Raw genomic sequence first — 23217 nt, forward strand, 5'->3', positions numbered from 1 at the left:
AGCAGGATTAAAGAGACCTGCTTCCATCCACTGCTTTCTGTTGTGACCTGCTTCCTCTATTTCCATCTACTCTTCCAAGCAGTCTTTTCAATTTTGACCCTCTTGTCTATCTTTGCCTGCCTCTTTTAACTCCTCGGCAGTCCACCACCAAGTCAGTGCACACAGCAAGGCATCAATACACATCATGTACCAATAGACTGACAACTCTCTGGCATTCATGGACATGGCTTCCAAAAATGTCACAACCTAGCTGGATCCACTCATCATGTGTTTCCACCGTATCATATAACTCAAGTGCACAAAATATTTAGGCAAAAACCAGTGGCCACATAAACTGTTTGTGAAGGTTGTAACGTTTGTGCAGACACACCATGTGGTTTATTTTTCGGAGGAGGGGGGAGTATACTTTTTTTTCCCTTTCTTTCTCTTTCTTTTTTTCCAAAGAAAGGAACCTTCTGTTAATGCTTGAAAGACTTCATCCAAAACAGCAGCCCCTAAGGTGCTGAGTATGAAAAAAAACCCAGGAAAAGGCTGAAAGAAAAACCGGCCTGTTCCAAAGAAACCTAGCTCACTGCCTAGGGAATCTCTGGTACTGGGGCTAACAGCCAAGTGGGGGGACTATACAACCAGCGAATCCCTCGCGGAGTGAAAATGTAGAAGACTCCTGCAGGCCAAGCCTTGCAGAATCGAGCACGCCACTCAATAGTCGCTCTAGAGCCTAGAGTCCCACGCTACCAGGTGCAGCGTAGAGTATAGATGATATCCTGCCAGATGGCGACCATGGTAGCCGCGGGTGGAACCTGATGCTCACCCATCGAAAGACTGCAATAAGCCACCCAAATGTTCCACGCAGGATACTGGCTACCACCTCCCAAACGCTGTCCTTTGGAGGAGAGAGGGGAGCTAGGCTTTCAGGAGGGACTGCCTCATGGAGCTCAATCCTTTGTATGCTCTGACCTTGTATCCAGTAGGATGGGGAGATCTCATCGATCTCGAACGTGTGTCCTCCGTCCGTCAACCAGGCCACCATTCCCCACGTGTAGTCCCTTTGAAGACTTTGCATGCGGGTCATGATCCTGAGGGCTCCCATCTAGATCCTCGCTGCTCTGCGACAGCTCCAAAGGCAATGCGGAATCGTCTCCAGGAAACCACCAGAGCAACAATGGCACTGCCCCTCCACTCGCATTTGTTCCAACTATGGTCCGATGGACAAGCCTCCGTGGGCGGCCAGCCAGAAGAAGTAGGATATCTTCCTCAGCCGCAAACTGGACCATAACCGTGTCCAAAACCGGGAACAGACATCCCGGGGAACTCTCTGGGTCACCTAATGCCTCTCCCTCGAGGGGGTCCACCTCGAAGAGTCCATCTGAAGCCTCCTGCCAATCCGCGTGGTATAGGAGAAGAAGGGCATCTCATCCATCTGCTCGGCAACGCCGCCCCAAGAGGGCCAGAACCATCCCATTGGACCTCCCTCAAGGGTCTACCCTCCCAAAGCCAGAGGCGCCATCTGGGGGCATCTGCTCTGAAATACTGGGAGGGTCAATGTGCCACTCCTTCCCCAAACGTCCCACCAATCTGATCATTTGCAAGTGAACCCCATCAAGACTCCCATCCATCTCAGGGTCCCTCTCAGTAAGCGGGTGAAGTAGGCCTCCAGAGCCTACACGGTAGAAGCCGGGGTGCGTGCTGCCTCGCTACATCATCATCCTCAAAGGGAAACTAGTCCAAGAAAACTGCTCCAGCCAAGTGCTGTCCCTCCAAGCGTGGAGTCCCTCCCACCAGGACTCAAGGATGGCTAGGTCGATCTCTCTCATCCGCTACCTTGCTCCTTGCAGATGCGCTATGGCACCGAGCCTCGCCTTTGATTCCATGGGTAATCTGCTCCATCTGCCAAAAGACCCAGCCGGGTCACTATCCCACTGTGCCCAACCGATGTGCGTCCGTTGTCCAAGCATACGCCCCTCCCAATCTCGGATCTTTGGGTGCCACATAAGGGGCTGACGCTCAAACTCCTCTCTGCATCTGGGTGGAGCACGGATAAGTACCCCTGCAAGTCTCTCCAAGACCCTGTGAAGGCTCCGCATCAAGGGGGAACCCTTCCCTGTAAGGGAAGCCTCTGAGAAGATCCACCGGTGAGAAGGCTGCCACTGTCCTTCGATGCGTGGGGTGTTCCTGAGAAGCCCTCTCTGTAAGAGGAGCTTCCAAGGCTCTACACCTGGAGTGAGGCCGCGAACAACCAACTTGCCAAGAAGGGCTCTGCTCTGCATCTCCGGATCTATGATACATAAGCCTCCCAGTGCCTGTGGTATGATCATCGTTTGCCAAGCCGCCCGGCGGGCTCTAGTATTCCGCGTGCCGTCCGATCCTGCCCAAAGGAAGTTCTAAATCAACCGTCAGAGCTGCCCAATGCATCCTCTATGAAAGCACCAGTAGGAGGCGATATACCAGGCCATGGCGAGAAGGACTTGGTTTGCCACTAAGGCACACCTGCTAGGGAGAGAAGCTTGCGCCGAACGCTCTCAAGGACCGGGGCGATCAGCTGCTTTGCTGTAATATCAATACTAACCTGGCAACCAAGGTATCTCGCTGTCTGCCCCCACGGTATCCATTTAAATCCAAAATCACAACCCCACTCACGGATCTCCTGTGTCTCCTCATGGTCTGTGAAGAAACCTGGAGACTTTGTCTAGTTGATCCACGCGCCCGAGGCCTCGCAATAGATAGCCATGGCTCCCCTAACTCTCTCCAAGCTGACTGTGGTGCCGTGTCATCTGCAAACTCAGAGTCTAGCACTTCCTCCTATCGGATTGGGAGCCTCAACCCTGTGAGGCCCGCCACCTGTGATCTTAAGTAGTAGCCTAAAGCCTCCGCCACGAACAGGAAGAGAAAGGGAGCGAGTGGGTAGCCTTGGCGAACCGAACGCGAGAAAGGAAAGACCTCACCCGTGTGTCCTCCGATAAGCATCTGATTAGAGCTCCCCGCATAGAGCGTTGAAACTCCTCTAACCCGTCTGTCAGAGAAACCCAATCTCTGCATAGTGCCCTCCAAAGAGGGCCACTCCACCTTGTCATAGGCCTTCTCAAAATCCAAGAGAAGGACGGCTAGCGGCTGTGACTCCTCCCTGGACCAATCCACTGCCTCCAAGAAGTGAAGATGTTGTCCAGGATGCTGCGCTTTTGGACAAACCTTGTCTGTGTGTTGTGGATGGTGTCAATAAGATGAGGCCGTAACCGCAAGCTCAAGACCTTGGCGAGGATCTTGTATGCGGTATCAAGCAGAGTGATCGGTCTCCACTGTCGGATGTCTGACCTATCTCCCCCTTTTGGGATCAAACAAATCCACCCCTTGCTCAAGGACTGAGGGAGGGAGCCTGTGTTAAAAATCTACTGGCATGCTAGTCGGAAAGGTGTGGAGATAATCTCCTAGAAGTTTCAGAAGAAGGCCGGGGTCAAGCCATCCTCGCTAGGACACTTCTGGGTTGGGAGAGCCTTGAGGGCTTCCCAAAGCTCCTCATCCATGAAAGGCTTCTCTAGCCTGCTGCATAAATCCTGCGAGACCTGTCGGAACGTGATCCCAAACTACCTCTCGGGCTACAAGACCACATGGAGTCATCCTCTCAATCTAAAAAAGCTGGCTATAAAAACCTGTGGTCAGGTCTGATATCTCATGCGGGTCAGTGTGCATGATGCCCTGTGGATCCCGGAGACGCATGCCTGTCGAACGAGGCCCAGTGGTCTGAAAGAACTGCTTCGTCATCTTGACCCCTTGCTGTACCCACCGGGCCCGGGAAGAGTGATAAGAGAACTCAGCCCGCCGAATCTCTGTGTCTAAAACTCAAGGCGAGCGCTCTCGAGCCTGTCCCTATGCCACTGGGAATCTGAGTCCTGCTCCCTGAGGCGCTCTATGGAGGCGAGGTCCCTTCTCAAAGCCCGCTCACGATCCTGAAGCATCCTCCTCCACCTAATGGCGTGAGCCTGTAGCTCCTCACTGCTCCTCTCGATCGCATCGGCCACCCACAAAGCCCATCCCTCGCCCAGTGTCATCTCTGACTGTTCCCAAATCCCTGCCATGGCCTGCTGGATCTCCTCGTCTTGCAGAAGGTCCTCTGGAATGCGGACCCCTTTCTCGGGGAGACCTCGGCGGGGCTGCTCTAAGTGAAGTACCACGGGAGAGTGGTCTGACATCGTGGTACCTGCCAGAATTCCGATAGAGCCGCCTCTGTGCAGGAAACGGTCTAGTCTCTCAAGCAGTCCATCATGTCTCCTCTGTCCGAAAGAGAATAGCAGGCTGCCAGGTATCCTGCTGAAATTTGGCTCTCACCATGGGTCTCTACCACTGATCATGAAAATGAACTGCTCCCAGGTGCTACGCTCTGTTGCTGGCATCTCAGAGAATAAGGCGCGGCCCTACTTGTCTTCCCCAAACTCCAAGTTGTTGAAGTCTCCTCTAACAATCTAGGAGTCTACATCCGAAAGACTCTCTGTCAGTCTCCTCCAAAAGGCCGGGCGGTGCTGTCTGCATGCTGGGGCATACACATTCAAGATCCCAATCGGAGACGCTCCCGTCCTGACTCCCATCCAAACTACCTGGATAAGTTCGCCCTGATTGTAGACCTCTGGAGCCAAAGTCTGTGGGACCGAGATGCAGACCCCTACGCTCTGTCCTACTGCCGAGGACCACTCCTCCGAACCTCTCCCTGGGAGGAGGTGGTGGCGCCGTCTGATGTCTGATGTTGAGAACATATACTCCTCGATCAAAAGAATGTCCACTGTCTGCCCTACCACGGCCCTCTGCAACTCTTGCCGGAGTATCAAGTACTGCGGCTGACTACGAGCATGGTCGTGGAGCCCGTGCACGTTCCAACTCACTTTGGTCCAGCTCATGAGGACAGGGGTGCAGAGAACAAGGCTCTCCTGTATGTGGGTGCCTGTTCCAGAAAGATTGCCTTAAGTGACTTTGCCGGAGGTTTGGAGGAAGAATAGTCATTGTCCGTGCGATGACGTACTAGGGTGGATATCGGCTCAATGCCAACCTTCTGTGTCCACTTCATCATGAAGGAGACTTCCACCCCGAACCGCTCCGTACACTTCTGGAGGGGCCAGTAGTATGCATGATCCACAGTTGCCTCAAGCGGCAATCTGATAACTCCTACCGCCAAGCCACACATCGGCTCCTCTCGCGTGAAGCTCAAATGGAAATTCACCTCCGCACCATGGGCGTACCAAAGATCCAGTCCCTGTGCTCCCATCCACTCATCCATCATGTGTACAATCTGGTCTCCCATAATAGCATCAAACACCTCTGGGGTCCACTTCTCCAGCCCTGTGGAGGCGAACTGGAAACTCCAAACGGGGTGTGTCTGAGAGCCCACTGCGCTAATCAAAACCCCCTTCCGTGGGGATGCAAGATCATAAGCGTTACCTCTAGCGGTAAAGGATAGGAGTCCGGGATCTCTAGGTAGTTCCACGGTCCCAACCTTCACAAGTCCCGTGATAAGGGACGCCTAGGCTGGAGGTGGGGAGTGACTGACCTAGAGGACGAGCCCCATCCCTCTGGCTCCCTCCCTGGGTGGGCGTGATGCTGCGGTGAGGAAACAGAAGGGGACGTCGTCTTACCCTTGCTTGTTGGCAGGGGTGTCGAAGCCTGGGAGGGGGGGGAGGTTGAGGAACCTACTATGGAGGTGGAGAGGAGGGCAGCGGGGGCGGCAGAAGGTGGGGGGCGAAGGGAAGAGGACGGGTGGTGAGAGTGATTACAGCAGGGGGCGGGGAGGGAGGAGGGGGCCAGGGGAACCCAGGGGTGTTGGGGTAAGTATGATCAAGGGCTTGCTCTATGGTGCATGTGTGCATCTAGGGGAGTCACATGTGTGTTTGTGTGTGTTGTAAAGGCACATCAAGTGCTATGATGTGTCTAGTGTGTGACCTAAGTGATGATGTAAGACAAAGGCAATCCCATTGATGTAGGGATTGATTCCCATTGATGTAGGGGCTGATTGCCACTATGTAGGGAAGGTATTACCTTCTCCCCCTTTCTATAAGAGAGAGTCCTCTCTCTCACAATCATAATAGAGATCTACCATCTTTCTTTCATTGTGCTCTCACATCTCTTGCAAGATGCATCTATTCTATCCTACGGAATCCTACAATTGGTATCAGAGCTCTAGGTTCTAGATCTAGCCTAGCCTAGCATTAGATGCTATCTCTAGCATAAACTACAAGTTTCTTCATGTTCTCCATTTTCCTCCTCCTTCACAAATCTTTGAGAGCTCTGTTCTTTGCCTACAAACGACCATTGCCCAAACCCTTTGAGCTGCAAACTCCTCACGTATGGGCAAACTTCCAGCTACAAGCATTTAGGGAAATTTCGTCTGTATGCGCAATGCCAACACTCACACTCCTCGACGAACTTTCGTGCAATTCCGCCTCTGTATCTACCTATCTGCAAATTCCTATGAGCCTGTGCTAGACGACACTGAGGGCAAGCTGCTGCTGAAATCTGAGCTCATTTGGACAAGGAATGGAGGCGCAACAGACGAAAAACTAGTCGGTCTTCTCAAGCTTGGCTATGGCGACCTGACGCAACATTGCGCCCCTCCTTGCTGGTAGCCCTTCTCTGGTATAAGGCCCTTCTTCCTGCATAAAAATCCCCTTGAATAGAGCTATGAGCTGTGAGAATTGCACCCTCCAAGTTCTGGTCTCTGTTTTGGACAGTTTTGACAATGTTGTGAGTTTGATGCTACATTAGATGCTACTTTAGCATTTCTGATGTTTTGAAGTGTTGAATAGCTTTAGTACAACTATGGCTACAGCTTTGCTTTAAGTTGCTACACCTGGATTTGTTTGGAATGCTTTCATTTAGCCACCTCTATGAAGCATGCAAGTGAAAGCATCATTTCCATTATGTTTTGTAGTATGGAAATTGGTTGCAAGCCTTTGCTACTCTAAATGCTTGTATTTTGAAGCTCTTTAACTCTTTCTAGCCTCGTAAGAGAGTAGACACTGCCCATTTTGGGTTACACCCTCTCATGGCTACCATCTTGAATATGGATAAGTTCAATTGTAAAGGCTTTCACACATGGCAGATGAAGATTAAGTTTGCATTGATGAGGGAAAACCTCTGGGGGCTTGTCAAACTGGCCTCAACTTCTTCTTCAACAGCCTCTAATGCTGGAGAATCCTCAGCTCCGACACGCCCAGCAAGAGATCCTGCTAGAAAGGAGAAAGCCTATGGCATCATTGCTCTTGGCTTAGGAGATGACTATATTCATCACATCTCTGATTTAGAGTCTCCTTCTGAAGCTTGGCAGAAGCTTGACATTATTTTTGGTGCTAGCTCTTACATCTCAAAATTGTCACTTAAGATTGCTTTCTTTGAATTGAAGATGGTTAGTGGCACTCCCTTGGCTGCCCATGTCAATTACATGCGGAGTCTCATGACTCAACTTGCTTCTATCAACTCTTGTCATCCATTTTGTGCTATCGACAGCTGCTGCAGGACAGAGCTATTCCACCAATCGTTGCACTGCTATCGTTAGGAATTAAAAACTCATGTTCAGCCTTCTATACTAGCCCGCACACTTACGTTGAAAGCCTTTGATGCCAATTTCTATGACGGATCCCAGTTGCAACTCTCTAATTCATGGATGACAGGCAGCCACTCTCTGAACCCATGCTAGTTTATAGACTTCCACAAAGCTGGGGAGATCCCATCTCGAAAAACCAAATAAGTTGCTGCATCTTGAGCACAGAGGGATTTCTCCCTCTAGAACCCTCCCCTATGCCCAATATTGCCACTTGGCTTCCTCTTTCGTGCAAATGTGTCCCACAAGGGACCCTTCCATAAAAACCCTCTCATATGCTTCTGTTTGGACCTCTTCATATATGCCTAAGCCTAGGAATAACCCTAGACCAGCCCTCTAAGCCCCACTAATGCTCTGGCAAGCCCTTACTGTTCCCCACCTTACCATAACCAAACCTTAGGATTCCATGATTACGATTGAGGCAACGCAATTGGCACCTTTCTGTTGATCCATGAGACTCATCTCTTAGCATACCTAGAATTCCAAAGTTGATGGTGCCAAACAGGGACTACAAAGTTACATGCAGGACCTTTTCTCTTTGGTGAACGTATTCAAGCATTTTTAAATCATTGCTCTTGTAGCCACTTCTTTCAAGAAAACTAACCCAAAAATTATACTTTTCCAATTGATGGTTTTGCAAAATTTCGTTCATGATAAAAAACATAAGGTTGACCACAATTTATAACTTCCTTCTTGCAAATGCATACGTATAGCTTTAACAAGAAAATATACAAGTAAAGCATTATTGGTTTTGCAATGAGATTTAACAAATAAAAGACCAGAAATTGTGCACACCTTTGACAAGGAAACACAGGTATCATTTATAAGGTACCGTGTGGGCACATTATCAGTGGCATCCACCACTATGTCATATCTTTCCCAGAATCAAGTTAACTGATCAACAGATATTCAAACTAAAAACAAGGGAAGAGTGTTGAACAATAGCATCTTCTAACTAAAATATGAGAATTTTCGAGTTTTAAATCCAATCCCAGCAAGCCCACTACAACTTTCTTTCATGCCCTAGTGTCACATATCCTATTTCTTTCAATTCTAAATCCTAGCCCTATCCAGGATTAGGTATCAAAGGATACTTGCTTATTATGCTCACAGAGTTGGATGATGTCAAAATGGCAGCGTGCTCTACAACCTCCAATGAAGAATTGATCCTGCAATTGAGAAGACTGGGATTAATATGAACATGTTTTTTCTTTCAATGTCATTATACTAGCATAGAGCCTCATCTGAATGTAAGGTACAATTAGAAGGAGCCTAAAATCTAATTTTCGTTGTGAAATAGAACATCAAAGAAAGAAAGAAGACACAATTAAGAACCAGAAAAGGACACAGAAATTACAGACAAAATAAACACAAGTTGCTCTCTTAATTGTATGCTTTACATGACTTTAAAGTAGACACACTTAGCTGACTTGCATGGAGAAAAAATCTTACGCACGGCATGCTGCAGCTGCAGATTGCACCTTTGGATGACCAATCGCAGCTTCAGTGTGGATAACCTGTGTTCCAATCAACAACCTGGGAACTTTTAACAACAGAAGATAAGCATGCATTTTACATTAACCGAAGCAGAAAAAGGGGTTCCGAATTAGTGATAAGGAAAGACACATATATATAATCTTCTCCACTGACATCAGAAATGAAACCATGAAGATTGTAATTCTTTTTTTTCCCCAGAGAAAAGAACTTTCTATTAATGCTTGAGACAAATCTAACCATACAAATCAGCAATTCTTGTGGCAGTGATTGTGGGAGACAACAATAAGAAAAATTCGACTGTCAAGCAGCCTGTTTTCAGAGACCCCAGCTCATTGTCTAGGGAGTCTCTGAAACAGGAGCCAACAACCAGGGTGGGGGACTGTATATGCAGCAAATACCTCACTCTCTGAATACATAGAAGACACCCACAGGCCAAGCCTTGCTGAAATGTGACCAGCTCTCAGCAGTCGTCCGAGATCCCATTGTGTCTTTGTTGGAAATATCACAGCCAAAGAGTGTGGTCACGTGATGTGTTGGTGTGTAGTACTAGGAGTTCTAGTGCTAGTTCATGTGTGAGTGCCACGTGTCACTCTGGGACTTTCTCATATGCGCTTGGTGCTGGTGTATGAGTGTGTAGCCTATATAAGGCTTGTACTTCACTTGTCATGTCATACTTGATGAATGAATGAAAGCCTTCATTATGTCTTCATTTGAGTATCACTTCTTCACTCCCTAGCCTCTCTCTCTCCCCCCCTCACACCATGTTTCTAACATGGTATCAGAGCAGTTTCACCCTACCATAGTTGCCACGTCACCCTGCCATAGCTGCAACGTCATCCTACACCTAACAAAACCTAATCCTGTTCTAGCCTTCTTTCCTGCAGCCGCCTCAGCCCTGCCCTTTTTCGTCTCAGACCTGCTCATCTTCGCCTCTATTCTGCAGCCATTCGCCCTACTTTCTGCCCATTCAGCTCCACCATAGTCTGTCTCTGTCTTCTTCTCTCTCCCACCATCTGATTCCAACAGTCTTGCTCACAAGGTGTAGATGATATCTTGCCAGATGGCAATGAGGGTGGCTGCGGGGGAGACCTGCTGGCCTCCAGTCACCAGGCTGCAGCGTGTGAACCAGATGGTCCAAGCAATGATGTTGATATTGTCTCCCAAATTCTGTACCAGGGAGAAGATACGGTACTTTCTGCCCATTCAGCTCCACCATAGTCTGTCTCTCTTCTTCTCTCTCCCACCATCTGATTTCAACAGTCTTGCTCACAAGGTGTAGATGATATCTTGCCAGATGGCAATGAGGGAAGCTGCGGGGGAGACCTGCTGGCCTCCGGTCACCAGGCTGCAGGGTGTGACCCAAATGGTCCAAGCAATGATGTTGACATTGTCTCCCAAATGCTGTCCCAGGGAGAAGATATGGGGCAGTGACAAGGAGTCGCATCATGCAACTCAATCTGGAAGACACTCTGCCCTTGGATCCTATAAGCTGCCGAGACCGTGTCAATCAAGAAGGCGTGACCCCCCTTCGTTAACCAAGCTGACATGCCCCAAGTGAAGTCCCGCTGCATTCTTTGTGTTCTAGACATGATCCAGAGGGCCCCCTGCCAAACCCTCTGTACTGCAGGGAAGCTCCACAAACACTGTGGGATCATCTCAAAGTCATTGTCCACGCATTGATGGCATCTCCCATCAGCACACATCTGTGCTCCCACCATAGGCCAATGGGCAATCCCCTGTGGACCGGCCCACCATCTAGAAGAAGTATATGATCTTTCGTGGGTGGAGGCTGATCCACAAATGAGACCGAAATTTGGAGATGACCTCTTGGGGCATCTATTGCTCCATCCAGTGACACTTCTTGAAGGAGTCTAGGCGGCCTCCTCTAATTGAAGACAACAATCGATACGTGTCGTGTATGAAAGAAGAGAACCTCAACACACCCCTCTAAGTGCCTACTCTAAAAGGTCAAAACCCTCACCCAGGTCCTACTGTACCACTTGGAGGGGACAGCCCTCCCACAACCAACGGCGCCACTGTGACCTATCTTGTCCCAAAGTGACTCACACTAGGTCGATGGTCCAACCCTTGCCTAGACGGCCCCACCACTCTAATCCACTGCCACTCAAGAAAATCTCGAGCCCCACCCCAATCTAGGTCTCCGTCTATCTTTGGCTTGAGAAGAAACCCCCAAGCCCACTCCATAATGCATCGAGCAAAAGGAGTTGAGGGCTCAGTGCAGATATTGAATCCTCAAGGGTACCCCTATCTCGAAGCTGAGGCACTATATAAGCCAACCCTCTAAGACTCAAGGATGGTGAAGTCTATCTCTAGCATCCTCGTGCCTTCTCCCCTCAAGTAAGAGAAGACTATCGCTCATGCCTTTGTCTTATTGGAGAGACGACTCCATGCTCCGAAAAATATGGCTAAGCCAGTGTCTCACTGTGCCCATCCAATGTGTGTTTGTTGCCCTAGCATAAAGCCCTCTTTGGTAATTGCTTTTATTTGCATGCACTCTATATGCATTGTGCAATGTGCCTACTTTTAAATTGCATTTGATATCGATGTACTTTCACTTTATTGCTTAATAGTAAGAATTGCTAACAACTTGAACTGTCATGGCTCCTTTATGCCCTGATGCCCAATCTCTCATGGAAAGAAGTGGGATATTGAAAATCCCAAAGAGCAGCTTGCAGGAGGTTCACGCAAGTGGACATGCCGCTATTGTGGGTAGCCAAAGACTAGTAGTTCAGTAAGAGTGCAAGCTCACTTGTTGAGAGTTCAGAACAAAGGCTTTAGCATCTGTTATGCAAATGCCAGAGACTATTCTTGTACGTTTGAAAGCATTGGCAAATGCATCTTCTTCACGTGGTAGGCGTGGTGCTTGAGCAATGGATCATGTAGCAACTTTTATGTCTCGAGGGTGTTGGAAGTGCAGTGCCTACCACTATTCTAGTTTCTGCTATGGCTTCTACATCGATTGCCAGTCGCGGAAAGAGCAAGAGACAAGCTTCCTTAGCTGCCACACGGCAACCTAGTAGGAAGGCAGAGGTAGACAATGCAGTGGGGTGTTTTTTATATTGGTGACATGGCCTTGAATCAAGCCTATAATACTTATGGTGAGGGCTATTGCAGCTTTTGGCCATGCTTACATGCTGCCATCTTACGAAGCATTGAGAACCAAGATTTTAGAAGGGAAGAATCACAGCATAAAGCAGGCTTTGAAGTATAAAAAAGAAAGAAGACATTTGGTACACATAGTCAAGCTATCAAGGGTATAGTTGCATATTGCAGGGGCAAGTCATGCCTCTTGAAGTCCATTGATAACTCGAAGGGTGGAAAAACAACAAGGCAGCGCTGGTGGATCTGTCAAGTAAAGCAATTAATAAGGTAGGGTCATTCAGTTCATAGCAGATGGGGAGAATTCCAATAGGGCAGTAGGTCAAATTCTAGAGGCTCTTTCTTGCTGCTGAGCTCCTCGTCCTGCTTCTCCCTGCTGCCCTCCGTCCTGCACCCCTCTCCCCTCCTTTCCAGCCCTTCCCTTCCCCTCCCTCCTCCTCTCCCTGCCAGCCCCTCCTCCCGGGCTGCTGCCCCCTCCTCCTGCTGCTGTACCCCCTCACTGCCTCTCCCGCTACCCTCCCTCCCTCTCTCCCTCCCTACCCCCGCTACCTCCTCTCGCTACCCCCACTACCTCTCCCTCCCTACCCCGCTCCCTCTCTCCCTACCCCGCTAGCTCCCCCTCCCTTCTCCGCTGCCTCTCCCTCCCTACCCCGCTAGCTCCCCCTCCCCCTACCCCGCTACCTCCCCCTCCCTTCCCCGCTACCTCTCCCTCCCTACCCCGCTCCTTTCCTCTCCCTTGCTGCTCACCCCGCCTCTCCCTACCCCCCCGCTTCCCTCTCCCCTCCTCTCTCTACCCGCCCCCTGCCCCTCCTTCCTCTCCCCCTTCCCCCTCTACTCCCTGCCCCTTCCTTCTGCCCCTGCCTCTGCTTCACCAACTCCCTCCCTCCCCCTCACCCCTCTTCATCCCCTGACGGAACAAGAGAGAGATTCTCTCTCTGGCAGCAGGTTGTCGGACGGACAGAGCATCCTCGTGTTTGTGTCTGCCCTTCCACCTTGATTGACGAATGGGTTCCCATTCAGCCAATCCTTGACTGCTTCCACTGGCCCCAAAAACAGTCACCTTTTCCAAAGACGAGCTTCAGCAGCTCAAGACAGACTCAGAGCAGGAGTATGTCACCTCACTCTTTGCTCGCATCCACGGTTCCCACCCCTCTAGGCTACAAGCTAGGGATTGGATGCTTTCGGCTTTACCAAGAGACCTCGTAGAGCACCTCACCGATGTTCGTTTGCTTGGACGAGGGTTCTTCCAGGTGGTATTTGATTCTCCAGAGGCAGCAAGTTCAATTTTCAGGGCTAGTCCTTTGGCATTGAGCTCCAGGAGGATCTTTTTGACACCCTTCACTTTGGGTTTCAATCCAGTAGAGGAAGATAGCAGGGTTACCTCACTTTTCATCAGGTTCCTCGGCCTTCCTCAGGTCTACCATCGACTTTCACTAGTTGATTTCCCTCCACTTGACAGGAGGACTCTTTCATAGGAGAGGATTTTTTCCACCACTAGGTCGGGTAGGACCTTTCACCCGGCCTCCTCCTCCCGTTGATGAGGATTGTTAGTTGGAACGTTCAGGGCCTTGGTGGTATATCTCATCGCTGCCGTAGGCAGCTAATTCGTAACCAACTCCATCCAGATGTTTCAGGTGGTCCCATTGATATCCTTATGGCCCAAGAGCATAAGCTGGATGGTAGAGATTGTGCCAAGTCAGGTAAGCTTCTTTTTTGCCATACTTTTTGGTCACCTGCCTTGGGCACTAGGGGAGGTATTTGCATTTCTATCTCTTCGATGCTCTCCTTGGTCATTGGACACGGAGTCATAGTCCCCTCTAGAGCATAGTGGGTTATTCCGATGATTGGTGGGCGTAAGGTTGGCTTCCTTAACCTTTATGCGCCCAACTTGAGAGGGATCGTGTCCTCCTTTGGAAGGAGGGAACCCTTCTTCGCTTTGGATTTTCAGATTTGTGGATCCCTCCTCTTGTGAAGAAATTGACAAGCAGCCCGTCATGTGGAATGATTGCATACTAGATGAGCATGGCAGATCACTGGGCATGTCACATTATATGCAATGGTCTAGATGGGAGTTGGGACCTGCATCCACGGTGGGTGCTTGGAAAGCTTTCAGGATGCTTCCAGAGGATCAGAGAGCTCATTCACTTAGTCACCTTAGAGGAAGTGCAGCCAAGATGCAACAGATAGATGCAGCCATACCAGTGGAGTGGATGGATACAGACCATGTGCCTATTTCTGAGTCCACCTGGTTGGGGGCTTTTTCGAGGACAGGTATCCCTCTGTAGGTTATAGCCTTGCGGGATGCACATGAGGATACCCTTGTCTTTCAGGTTCATGCAGGAGGCAGACTCCACAGATCTTCAGAGGACATTCTTTTGGAGGCTTCTTTTCAGCCTGTCAGGATTGCAGGATACATGGAGATGGGTAGAGACTCACAGTGGTATCTTGATCCAGACACCGTTCTCTTGGCTATTGGATCTTGGCGGCTTTGGCTATATGGAGGTTCCCCTATTAGATCCTTGCAGTGGGATCCAAGGAAATGGGAGTAAATTGTTGCAGGGAACCGAGAGAAGAGCATCCCCTTCTTTTGTTACACGGTTAGAAATGCCATGAGATTCCAGCTTAGTTGTAGGGGCTGGAGGCCCTCTAGAGCTCCTCATTGGGATACTTTTTAGATTTCTGCAGAGATGCACAAAAACTTTTGGAGGAGACTTTAGAAATCCCTCAGGAATAGAAAAATCATGTTATTCATCTGGCTTACTATTCAGGGAGGGATTGCAGTCTCAGCAGTTGAGTCAGTGCAACACTACCTTTGGGAGTGCACTCATGAGAGGACGGTTTGGAAGGGTGTTGCTAGGATACTTTGCACTTTTCATAGAGCACCCTTCTTCATGACTTGGGGATCAGTTGCTTGGTTGTCAGTCACTGGTCCACAGGCTTTCTTTGAGGGACATGACACGGACAGAACCTTCTTTGTTCAACGACATCTTGTGGAGTCATGCTCCCTCCGGGATGTTCCGTTTACTCCATTCAGAGCTCCCCATGCTTCTATAGACACATCTTGGGAGATTCTAGCTAGTATCACAGCATGGCATATTTGGAGAGCCAGATGTACAGAGGCTTTGGAGGACTCCCAAGTTCACCCTTCTCAAACTATGGCCAGTATCTAGGTAGATACTATACACACTTTGATGGCCATTTGGGCGAACATACAGGGAACCTCCAGGACTGCTACTGCTAGGAGGGTTGCTTTTCTCAGAGTTTGAAAGGATTGTCCTTACTTCTCTGACTCTCCTTTAGGGATGAGGTGGCATTCTCAGCCGCCACCCGGGATTTTTGTTTGCTCATTCTGAGCTGTTTTTTCTCACGCTTGACATGATGTACTCCTGCACTTGAGCTTGCTCTACGGTTTTTATTCATACTTAATGAAGTACTTTTCTTGAAAATTTTTTTTTTTCTAGAGGCACAATATCCCAAGCTTACTTATATTGCTTGAATGGCACATTGTTTGAATAACTTGTTGAAGAACATAGAAAGTTTTTTTTTTTTTTGGGCAAAAAAGAGACTTCTATTAAGTATTAAAGAAAACCGTTAGAGCAAGCTCCATACGGGTGTTGGAACACTGAAAGGAGAGAGTAGAGTTGACACAAAATCAGAATACTTGCATATAGAATGAAGAAGAAAGAGGTCCTTAAGTAGGCACCTCATACAAGGTCACTGACATCACTGATGACCTCAAAGCTCCACAATCATCTCCTCAATCTGCTCCTAGATTCACTCAATCATCCTATGTGGCTTTTCCACCACCTAACTGTGCTTGTGGGCACCTAACTGTGCCTCTAGCACTCACACATAGAAACATAAGGTGTGCCTGAGGCATACACCTTGAGATATCCCAACAAACCCCCCCTCAAGGAGATGCCTCAGGCTATGTCAAGGATACATCTAGTCTCATAGTTTCTCATGCCATCTCATGGTGGTCAAGGATAAATCTATGGCTAGGTTCTCATGCTAGCAAGGGTTCCCTTGGGTGTAAGGTAAACAAAAAGGGATACAAACAGACCTTCCAATGGTTATCTCTCCTACATGTACATGCACACAATGTCTGTAGGAGGTACCATGGAACAAACATACACATGGCCTACATCATAAGGTGACCAGAGGTGTTCACAAAACACAACACACAATAATTTATTTTCATTCATTTTGGAGGACTATCCAGGCTGAGTACCTTGACATAAAAAAGAGATCTGGAGCATACATAGAGATGAGTTTAAAATGCATAATCTTCAAAGGATGCCTCATCTTGTGGAGGCTCATCTGTAGGTAGATTTGCATTTTCTTTCTTTGAAGTTGCTTCCTTTTTGGCAACCATTGTTTTGGCAATCTTCAACAAGGAAGTCAGGTTGGCATTTTCATCCTTTGTAGCATAACAAGACATTGCTTTATGTTTTGGCTTTTCACATATTTTGCATAAGCAAGCCATGAGAGGCTCTAACCCAGGTATTGGGTAGTGTCTTCTCTCTTACAAGGCTTATAATAACAACTGAAATGCTTCAAAATATAAGCATTTAATGTAGCAAAGTCTTGTGACCAAATTTCAAACAATGATGCTTCTTCTTACATGCTTCACAGAGGTGGCTTAAGATGAGGACTTTCCAATCAAAACCAGGTCTAGTAATTCAAAACAAAACTGAAGCCACACTTGTACTGAAGTTTTTGAAAGCTTCAAAAAACCAGAAATGCTAGAGTAGCATTTTATGTAGCATCATCTTCAAAAGCATGTAAAAACTGTCAAAACTAGAGAGCTGAACTTGGAGGGCTCATAGCACACTCTTCAAAGCAAAAGAAAGGGGGCTTTCTGAGGCAAAAGAAAGCTGGTATACCACAGTAGATCCTCTGGGAAGAAGAGGCGAAAAAACGCGTCAGGTCGCCTTCACCTTCTTGAACAAAATCGACTGGTTTTTCTCTGTTTTCTCCTTCAATATGCAGCCATTGCTGCTCAGATTTCAGCACAAGGTAGCTCTAGGTATGGACTAACTCCCCCTGAAAGGAATTAGAGAAAGTCGAAGCAGGCGCAGAGAACTTGCAGCAGAGAACTTCGACGACTTTCGTACAATGGCGACCAGTAGCGCGGGTATTTCGTCGATTCCTTGCAGCCAGGAGTTCGCCCCATCTAGGTGGATCTTCAGCTGGAAGGGCATGGGAAATGAGTGAGAAATGGAGGAGAACAAGCTTAAGCAAGTTTTTGGAAGAAGAGGGAGAGATGGTGAAGAAGAAGAAGAGGAAGAAGATGATGATGTGGCAAAAATGGGTTCAAGGAGGATCAAATGGCTCTGATACCATGTTGGAACACTGAAAGGAGAGAGTAGAGTTGACACAAAATCAGAATACTTGCATATAGAATGAAGAAGAAAGAGGTCCTTAAGTAGGCACCTCATACAAGGTCACTGACATCACTGATGACCTCAAAGCTCCACAATCATCTCCTCAATCTGCTCCTAGATTCACTCAATCATCCTATGTGGCTTTTCCACCACCTAACTGTGCTTGTGGGCACCTAACTGTGCCTCTAGCACTCACACATAGAAACATAAGGTGTGCCTGAGGCATACACCTTGAGATATCCCAACAACGGGAATATGGGATACACCATGCAATGCATGAAAAGCTCAAGAGCCAAAAAGAAAGGATTGGGGCTGATAGTAACCTCCGAGAAAAAGGGAGAACCCCTCCAAACTCGAAGAAATACAGTCCTCCTAGAAGAGGTTGCCTGTGAAGGGCCCTGCATGCTAGCCCATATGGCTATTAAAGTGTGAACCGTGTCACTCCAAATACCCGTGAACACCTGTGATGGGTGTATCTCGGTGTCATCCAAGGCCTCTGTGCATTTGGCTCTCCAAATGTGCCAAGAGGAAATGCTAGCCAAAATCTCCCAAGAGGTGTCCACTGAAACATGTGAAACTCTGAAAGGAATATGTGGTACATCCTGAAGAGAGCAACGCTCTATCACCTGTCGGCAGATCGAGAGTGTCCAAGAAGAAGGTTCACCCTCATAAAACACCTGGGGCCTAGTAAGGGATAACCATGCGACCGAGCCCCAAGCAATGAAGAAAGGGGAAGTATGAAAAATGCTGAGTATCTGAGCAACTCCTTTCCAAACAATTCTCGCTTCATTGCAGTCCCAAAGGCAATGTCGCACTGACTCCTCTACAGAATGACAGCGAGGGCAAGTGGGATCAGCCCCAAATCGTGATCTCCACAGGTCAATCCCTCCATGAATAGAAAGCCAAAAGAAAAGAGTGATCTTTCTATTTCTGAGGGATTTCCAGAGCCTCCTCCAGAAATTCCTACGCAAATCTGCGGTGATGAAGAAGCTATCCTAATGGGGGGCTCTGGAGGGAATCCAACCTCTACTGCTCAGCTGAAATCTCCTCGCATTACCAACCATGAAACGAAAGAAGGGAATCCCCCTCTCTCGGTACCCATGATCTATCCACTCCCACTCTTCTGGGTCCCACTGCAAGCACCTAATAGGTGCACCTCCATATAACCACAACCTCCAGGATCCCAGGGCCAAGAGCAGAGGGTCGGGGTCTGAGTACCACTGCAAGCCCACTCCATGGTCCACAAAACCAGCAATCCTGACAGGCTGAAAGGCAACCTCTAGAAGAATATCATCCGTGGATCTAGAGAGTATACCTCCATCCCCAACGTCAAAGACCAGAGCATCTTCCCCGAGACCTCGAAGAGCGATCACCTGTAGAGGAACTGCTATCCTCGAAAAAGATCCCATCCAATTGGTGGAAGTAATAGGCATCTCAACTGTCTATTCCACCAGGATGGCTGCATCTATCTGCTGAATCCTGCGTGCTACCCCTTTGAGGTGACTCACGGACTGTAGCCTCTGATCCTCAGGTAGCATGATAGAAGCCTTCCAAGTGCCTACTGTGTAGGCGGAGCCTCTCTCCCATCCAGGCCACTGCATATAATGGGAAGTGCCCAGAGGTCTACCATGCTCATTAAGTATACTATCGTTCCAAATGATCGGCTGCCTATCAATCTCTTCAAGGGTAGAGGGCGGAACCCTTCGAAGAGTGTTCATAAAGCTCCCCCAAGCTTTGAGGATGGCAGTCATGAGAGGAGAGGCAGGAGACCTGAGAGAAGCGGAAGTAAAAATCCAGCGAGGGCTGTCCACCCAATCATCTCCTAAGGTAGGTGTGCAAGCCTGAATACGTCCAAAAAAGAAATCCTTCCAAGGTTCCTGCCCAGGCATGAGTCCCCTCACCACCACCTTACAAAGCAATGCCTTGCACTGCAAGTCCAGGTCAATGATATTAAGGCCCCCTTCCCATGTAGGGAGAATAATGGTCTCCCACGCCACCCTCGTTGGAACATCTGCCATGCCATCAAGTCCACTCCAAAAAAAATTCTTTACTGGTCTAATGAGCTGAGTGATGCAATCCCTAGACCGGCACCAGCAAGAACACACAAACCAGGCGGTGGCCAAGAGAACCTGGTTCACTACCACAACTCTAGAGGTAAGGTCGAGTTTGGCTGAGCCCCAAAAAAGGAGCTCTTTCCTTATACTTTCTACTACTGGGGCAAACCGTTGTGCTGGAGAGATGCCCAATCGTACTTGGCATCCCAAATATCTGACACGAACACCCCTCTGAATTCAAGAAAAGCCAATGTCAACTCCCCGGCCTCGAGTGTCCTCATCATTGATCCAAAAGCCAAAGGATTTATACCAATTAATGTGTGCCCCTGCAGCTGAGCAAAAAATATCCAAGGCTGTCCGGAAAGAATCAAGTGACTGCGAAGAGGCCTCAATAAAAATGGCAATGTCATCAGCCAACTCATAGTCAAGAAGCTCCTGCTCCTATCTCAAGGGCAATCTCAACACATAAGGCTCAGCCTGAGATCTAAGGAAGATTTTCATAGCTTTTGCAACAAAGAGAAAGAGGAAGGGGGCTAAAGGGCATCCTTGCAGCTGCAAATGGCGCAACAATTGAGGGCAGTTGGCAAGGGCGACTGCAAGTGGCGCGGCAATCAAGGCTGGAGCAGCTACTATTGGTGGTAGTCCCGAGGGCAGTACGGGCAGACCAGCGGGCAGATTGTATGGCTCACCAGTCTGTACAATCCGTATGGCATGTACGGCTGGTTGCAGGCTGGTACGGGCCTGTATACGGACTAATAGAGCTGCTGATGGTGAGGCATTCCAGGCTGAAGGGGTAACTGATGGCGAGGCATTCCGGGCTGATCCTTCAACAGCTTCAAACAATGGTGAGGCTAAGGGAAGGGAGCTCTACCTCGGAGGAGAGGGTAGCTTCCATTTGCGGGCTTCTTTCATCCTCTAGGTAGAGCAAGAAGAAAGGGAAGGTAGGAAGGGAGGCTCTGATACCACATGAAGGCACATGGTGGAGAAGGGGGGGGGGGGAGAGAGAGAGAGAGAGAGAGAGAGAGAGAGAGAGAGGATAGGTTAGGGAGCGAGATAATGATCCTCAAAGAAAGACATAATGAAATGGAAATGAGATGACTATGCAATGAACAAATGAAAGTACTCACATGTAGACCAAAGAGCTTGTAGCTTCATACTTGATTGATTTGACACTAGACAAGTACAGCTCTTATATAGAGCACACACACACATATGAACACCAATGCATAGGGGATAACTCCCAATGTGACACGTGGCATCCATAGGACAGACTAGACTAGAACTCACTAGAACACACCAAACTGACTCATCTTGACTCCATTTCCTAACAAAGTTGGCATGCAAGCCACATAGTTCACTGAACTGTAGAGGCAGTATATATGGTTGAAGGTGCTATAATGAAAAGTATGTTTAGAACTTAACGCTAGCTGTTGGAAAAGGAAACTAAAAAGTACTAGTGCTAATGGACTGTCTGTAGCATGGATTCTACTACATGCAATCATGCATGCACTCAAGCACCGTCAATAAGCAGGTTCGCGGGTGTCTACCAAAGTCTGTCGCTGCTCCACCAGAACAGTCCAGACAGTCAAAGTCTGCTGCTGCACTTATCAAAACGGCCAGAAGAGCTGCTCGCAAACAGCTCCTCTGCCACAACCATCCTTCCCTGCTTGCAGTGCTCCAGGAAGCAGTTTGCAAATAGCTGCAGTACCAAGCCAACAAGGATAAACAGCACCAAAGCAAATCATCACAATCATACAATCTCCAAGTTCAGAATGGAAAACACAAAATTAAAGCTCATTTCGTGGCTGTCTACATTCAACCAATGAAACACTGGCCTGTCGAAACAAAACAAAATTTATAGCTTGACAGGCTAAGAAAGCAACACATGACTACAAGACTACAAGACTAAGAGAAGCACATACAAGTTCTACTTCTGCTGTGAAATTGCAGCACACAAGAAATTTAGCATCCTTGAAATTGCAATCCTCAAGCACGTACATGAAGGAGACAATTTGAAGCAAGCAGATAGAGAAAATTGAAACACCCCTAACAGATTAGCCACAGCAAACCTAGGGGTACGGCAGAGTCCTCTAGCTAGAAGCTACCAGCAAACACCAACAAAGAGTAATGTGTACTAGACATTCTAGGGGACCTGCTCAACTCCCCCCGCTAGCCCCTCTTGCACGGTTCCGCCCCGCCTCTTCCTCGCTTCCCCCTCACCGTCCCGCCCCTTGCCCCTTCCTCCTGTTCGCAGCTGGTCACAAGCTGCCTTCGAGGCCTATCTTGCGATCTTTCTCTGCCCCCATTTCCTTTTTGCCACCTCCGCATCGTTCGCACCACTGCTTGCTAGCTTTCATCCCATTGCTGGGGCTGTAGTAAGGCTCATCCTTGCCTTGCCACCCTCCCCCTTGGGGCCAGAACAGCAGCTCCTGGTTGCTCCTGTCTTCGACCCCTTGCCCCCTGCTTAGTTCCTTTGCAATGGGCTGTAGTAAGGGTCAGCCTTGCCTTGCCACCCTCCCACTTGGGGCCAGAACAGCGGCTCCTGGTTGCTCTTGTCTTCAAATCCTTGCCCCATTTTTCATTCCTTTCAGGCTGCCTTTTGACAGCCTGTGAAGGCCTTTTAGGGTGCTGTAGGCTGCCCTCCCCCCCCCCCCCCCCCCCCCCTCTTTTTACCCCCTTTTTCCATCCTTCCTTTGTCCCCCCCCCCCTCTATTCCTTCTCTCTTCGTCCCTTCTCTTGCATTTTCCCCTTCAAGCTGCCTTGACAGCCAAGCATTCCATTTCGCCTTCCCCTTTTTTCCCTTCTTTGCTAGCAAGATCAATGTTTCGACTTTGGAAATTGTGATCTTGGTGGCGACTTTTTTTTTTGTCTGACCAAATGGGCTCTCATGGCTCCCTCGAATCCCCTAGTCATTCGGATTACCCTTTCCCCAAAGGACAAATAGCAGGTGCAGATAGCCAAATGGTCCTTTCCAAAATAAGCAGTGGTGGGCCCCACTGTAGGCCTCACACCCACTCGTAGTCAAGTTCGAGACTGGATACAAGCGAGCTTGGCACTAGAGGATGGCCACATCCAACAAGGTCACCATCTATGGAAGAGGAGTCTTCTTCCTCCAATTGACTTCCCCCATAGCCACCTAGGCCCTTGTGGAGCAAATCCCCATCTTCCTTGGCCGGCACTTGGCTTTCTTCATACCCACAATTTTATAGTAGACGACATGGAGACGATACATTATGTGCCAAGGTTTGCAATGATGCTACGTTTCCCGTGCCTTTTGAAAGAATATCATCCCATTTTTTCTTCCATTGGAGCTTGCTCCGAAGTCATGCTAGAGTCCCCACCTAAAGCAGCCTTAGTCCTTGCGGATGATGGTCTTTTGTGGTTCAGAATGATTGTGGAGTTCCTAGAGTCCTTGCCCGAGGAGATTCTTCTAGAGACCATTGACAAAGGTGGATTTAGATAAAGGATCAAGATCTCTGGCTTCCAAGGGAAATGCCTCAAGTGCAGACAAATGGGGTACCTGGCAAGAGCTTGAACTCACAATGCAGGTTGCACCTCCACCCAATCCATAGCCTCACATAGG

The 23217-nt window shown here is 48.7% G+C and overlaps 1 protein-coding gene across 3 annotated transcripts in view; it reads right to left on the reverse strand.

Moving 5' to 3' along the window:
- The window catches only part of CNX5 (co-factor for nitrate, reductase and xanthine dehydrogenase 5), a 50748-nt gene that overhangs the window by 13385 nt on the left and 14146 nt on the right, over positions 1-23217 (reverse strand). For 2 of the 3 annotated variants that reach the window (XM_087401420.1, XM_087401419.1), the window contains exons 4-6: positions 9029-9093; positions 8671-8745; positions 8372-8450 (exon numbers count right to left, since the gene is read on the reverse strand). In XM_087401420.1, coding sequence (XP_087257546.1) covers positions 8372-8450; positions 8671-8745; positions 9029-9093 — 219 coding nt within the window. The remainder of the gene's footprint in view (positions 1-8371; positions 8451-8670; positions 8746-9028; positions 9094-23217) is intronic. The other variant, XM_087401421.1, reaches the window with a different exon arrangement.

This window comes from Dipteris shenzhenensis, chromosome 30 (genome assembly GCF_047967505.1).
Source record: "Dipteris shenzhenensis isolate YYH24624 ecotype China chromosome 30, Dip_SZ_1.0, whole genome shotgun sequence".
NCBI classification, from domain to species: domain Eukaryota; kingdom Viridiplantae; phylum Streptophyta; class Polypodiopsida; order Gleicheniales; family Dipteridaceae; genus Dipteris; species Dipteris shenzhenensis.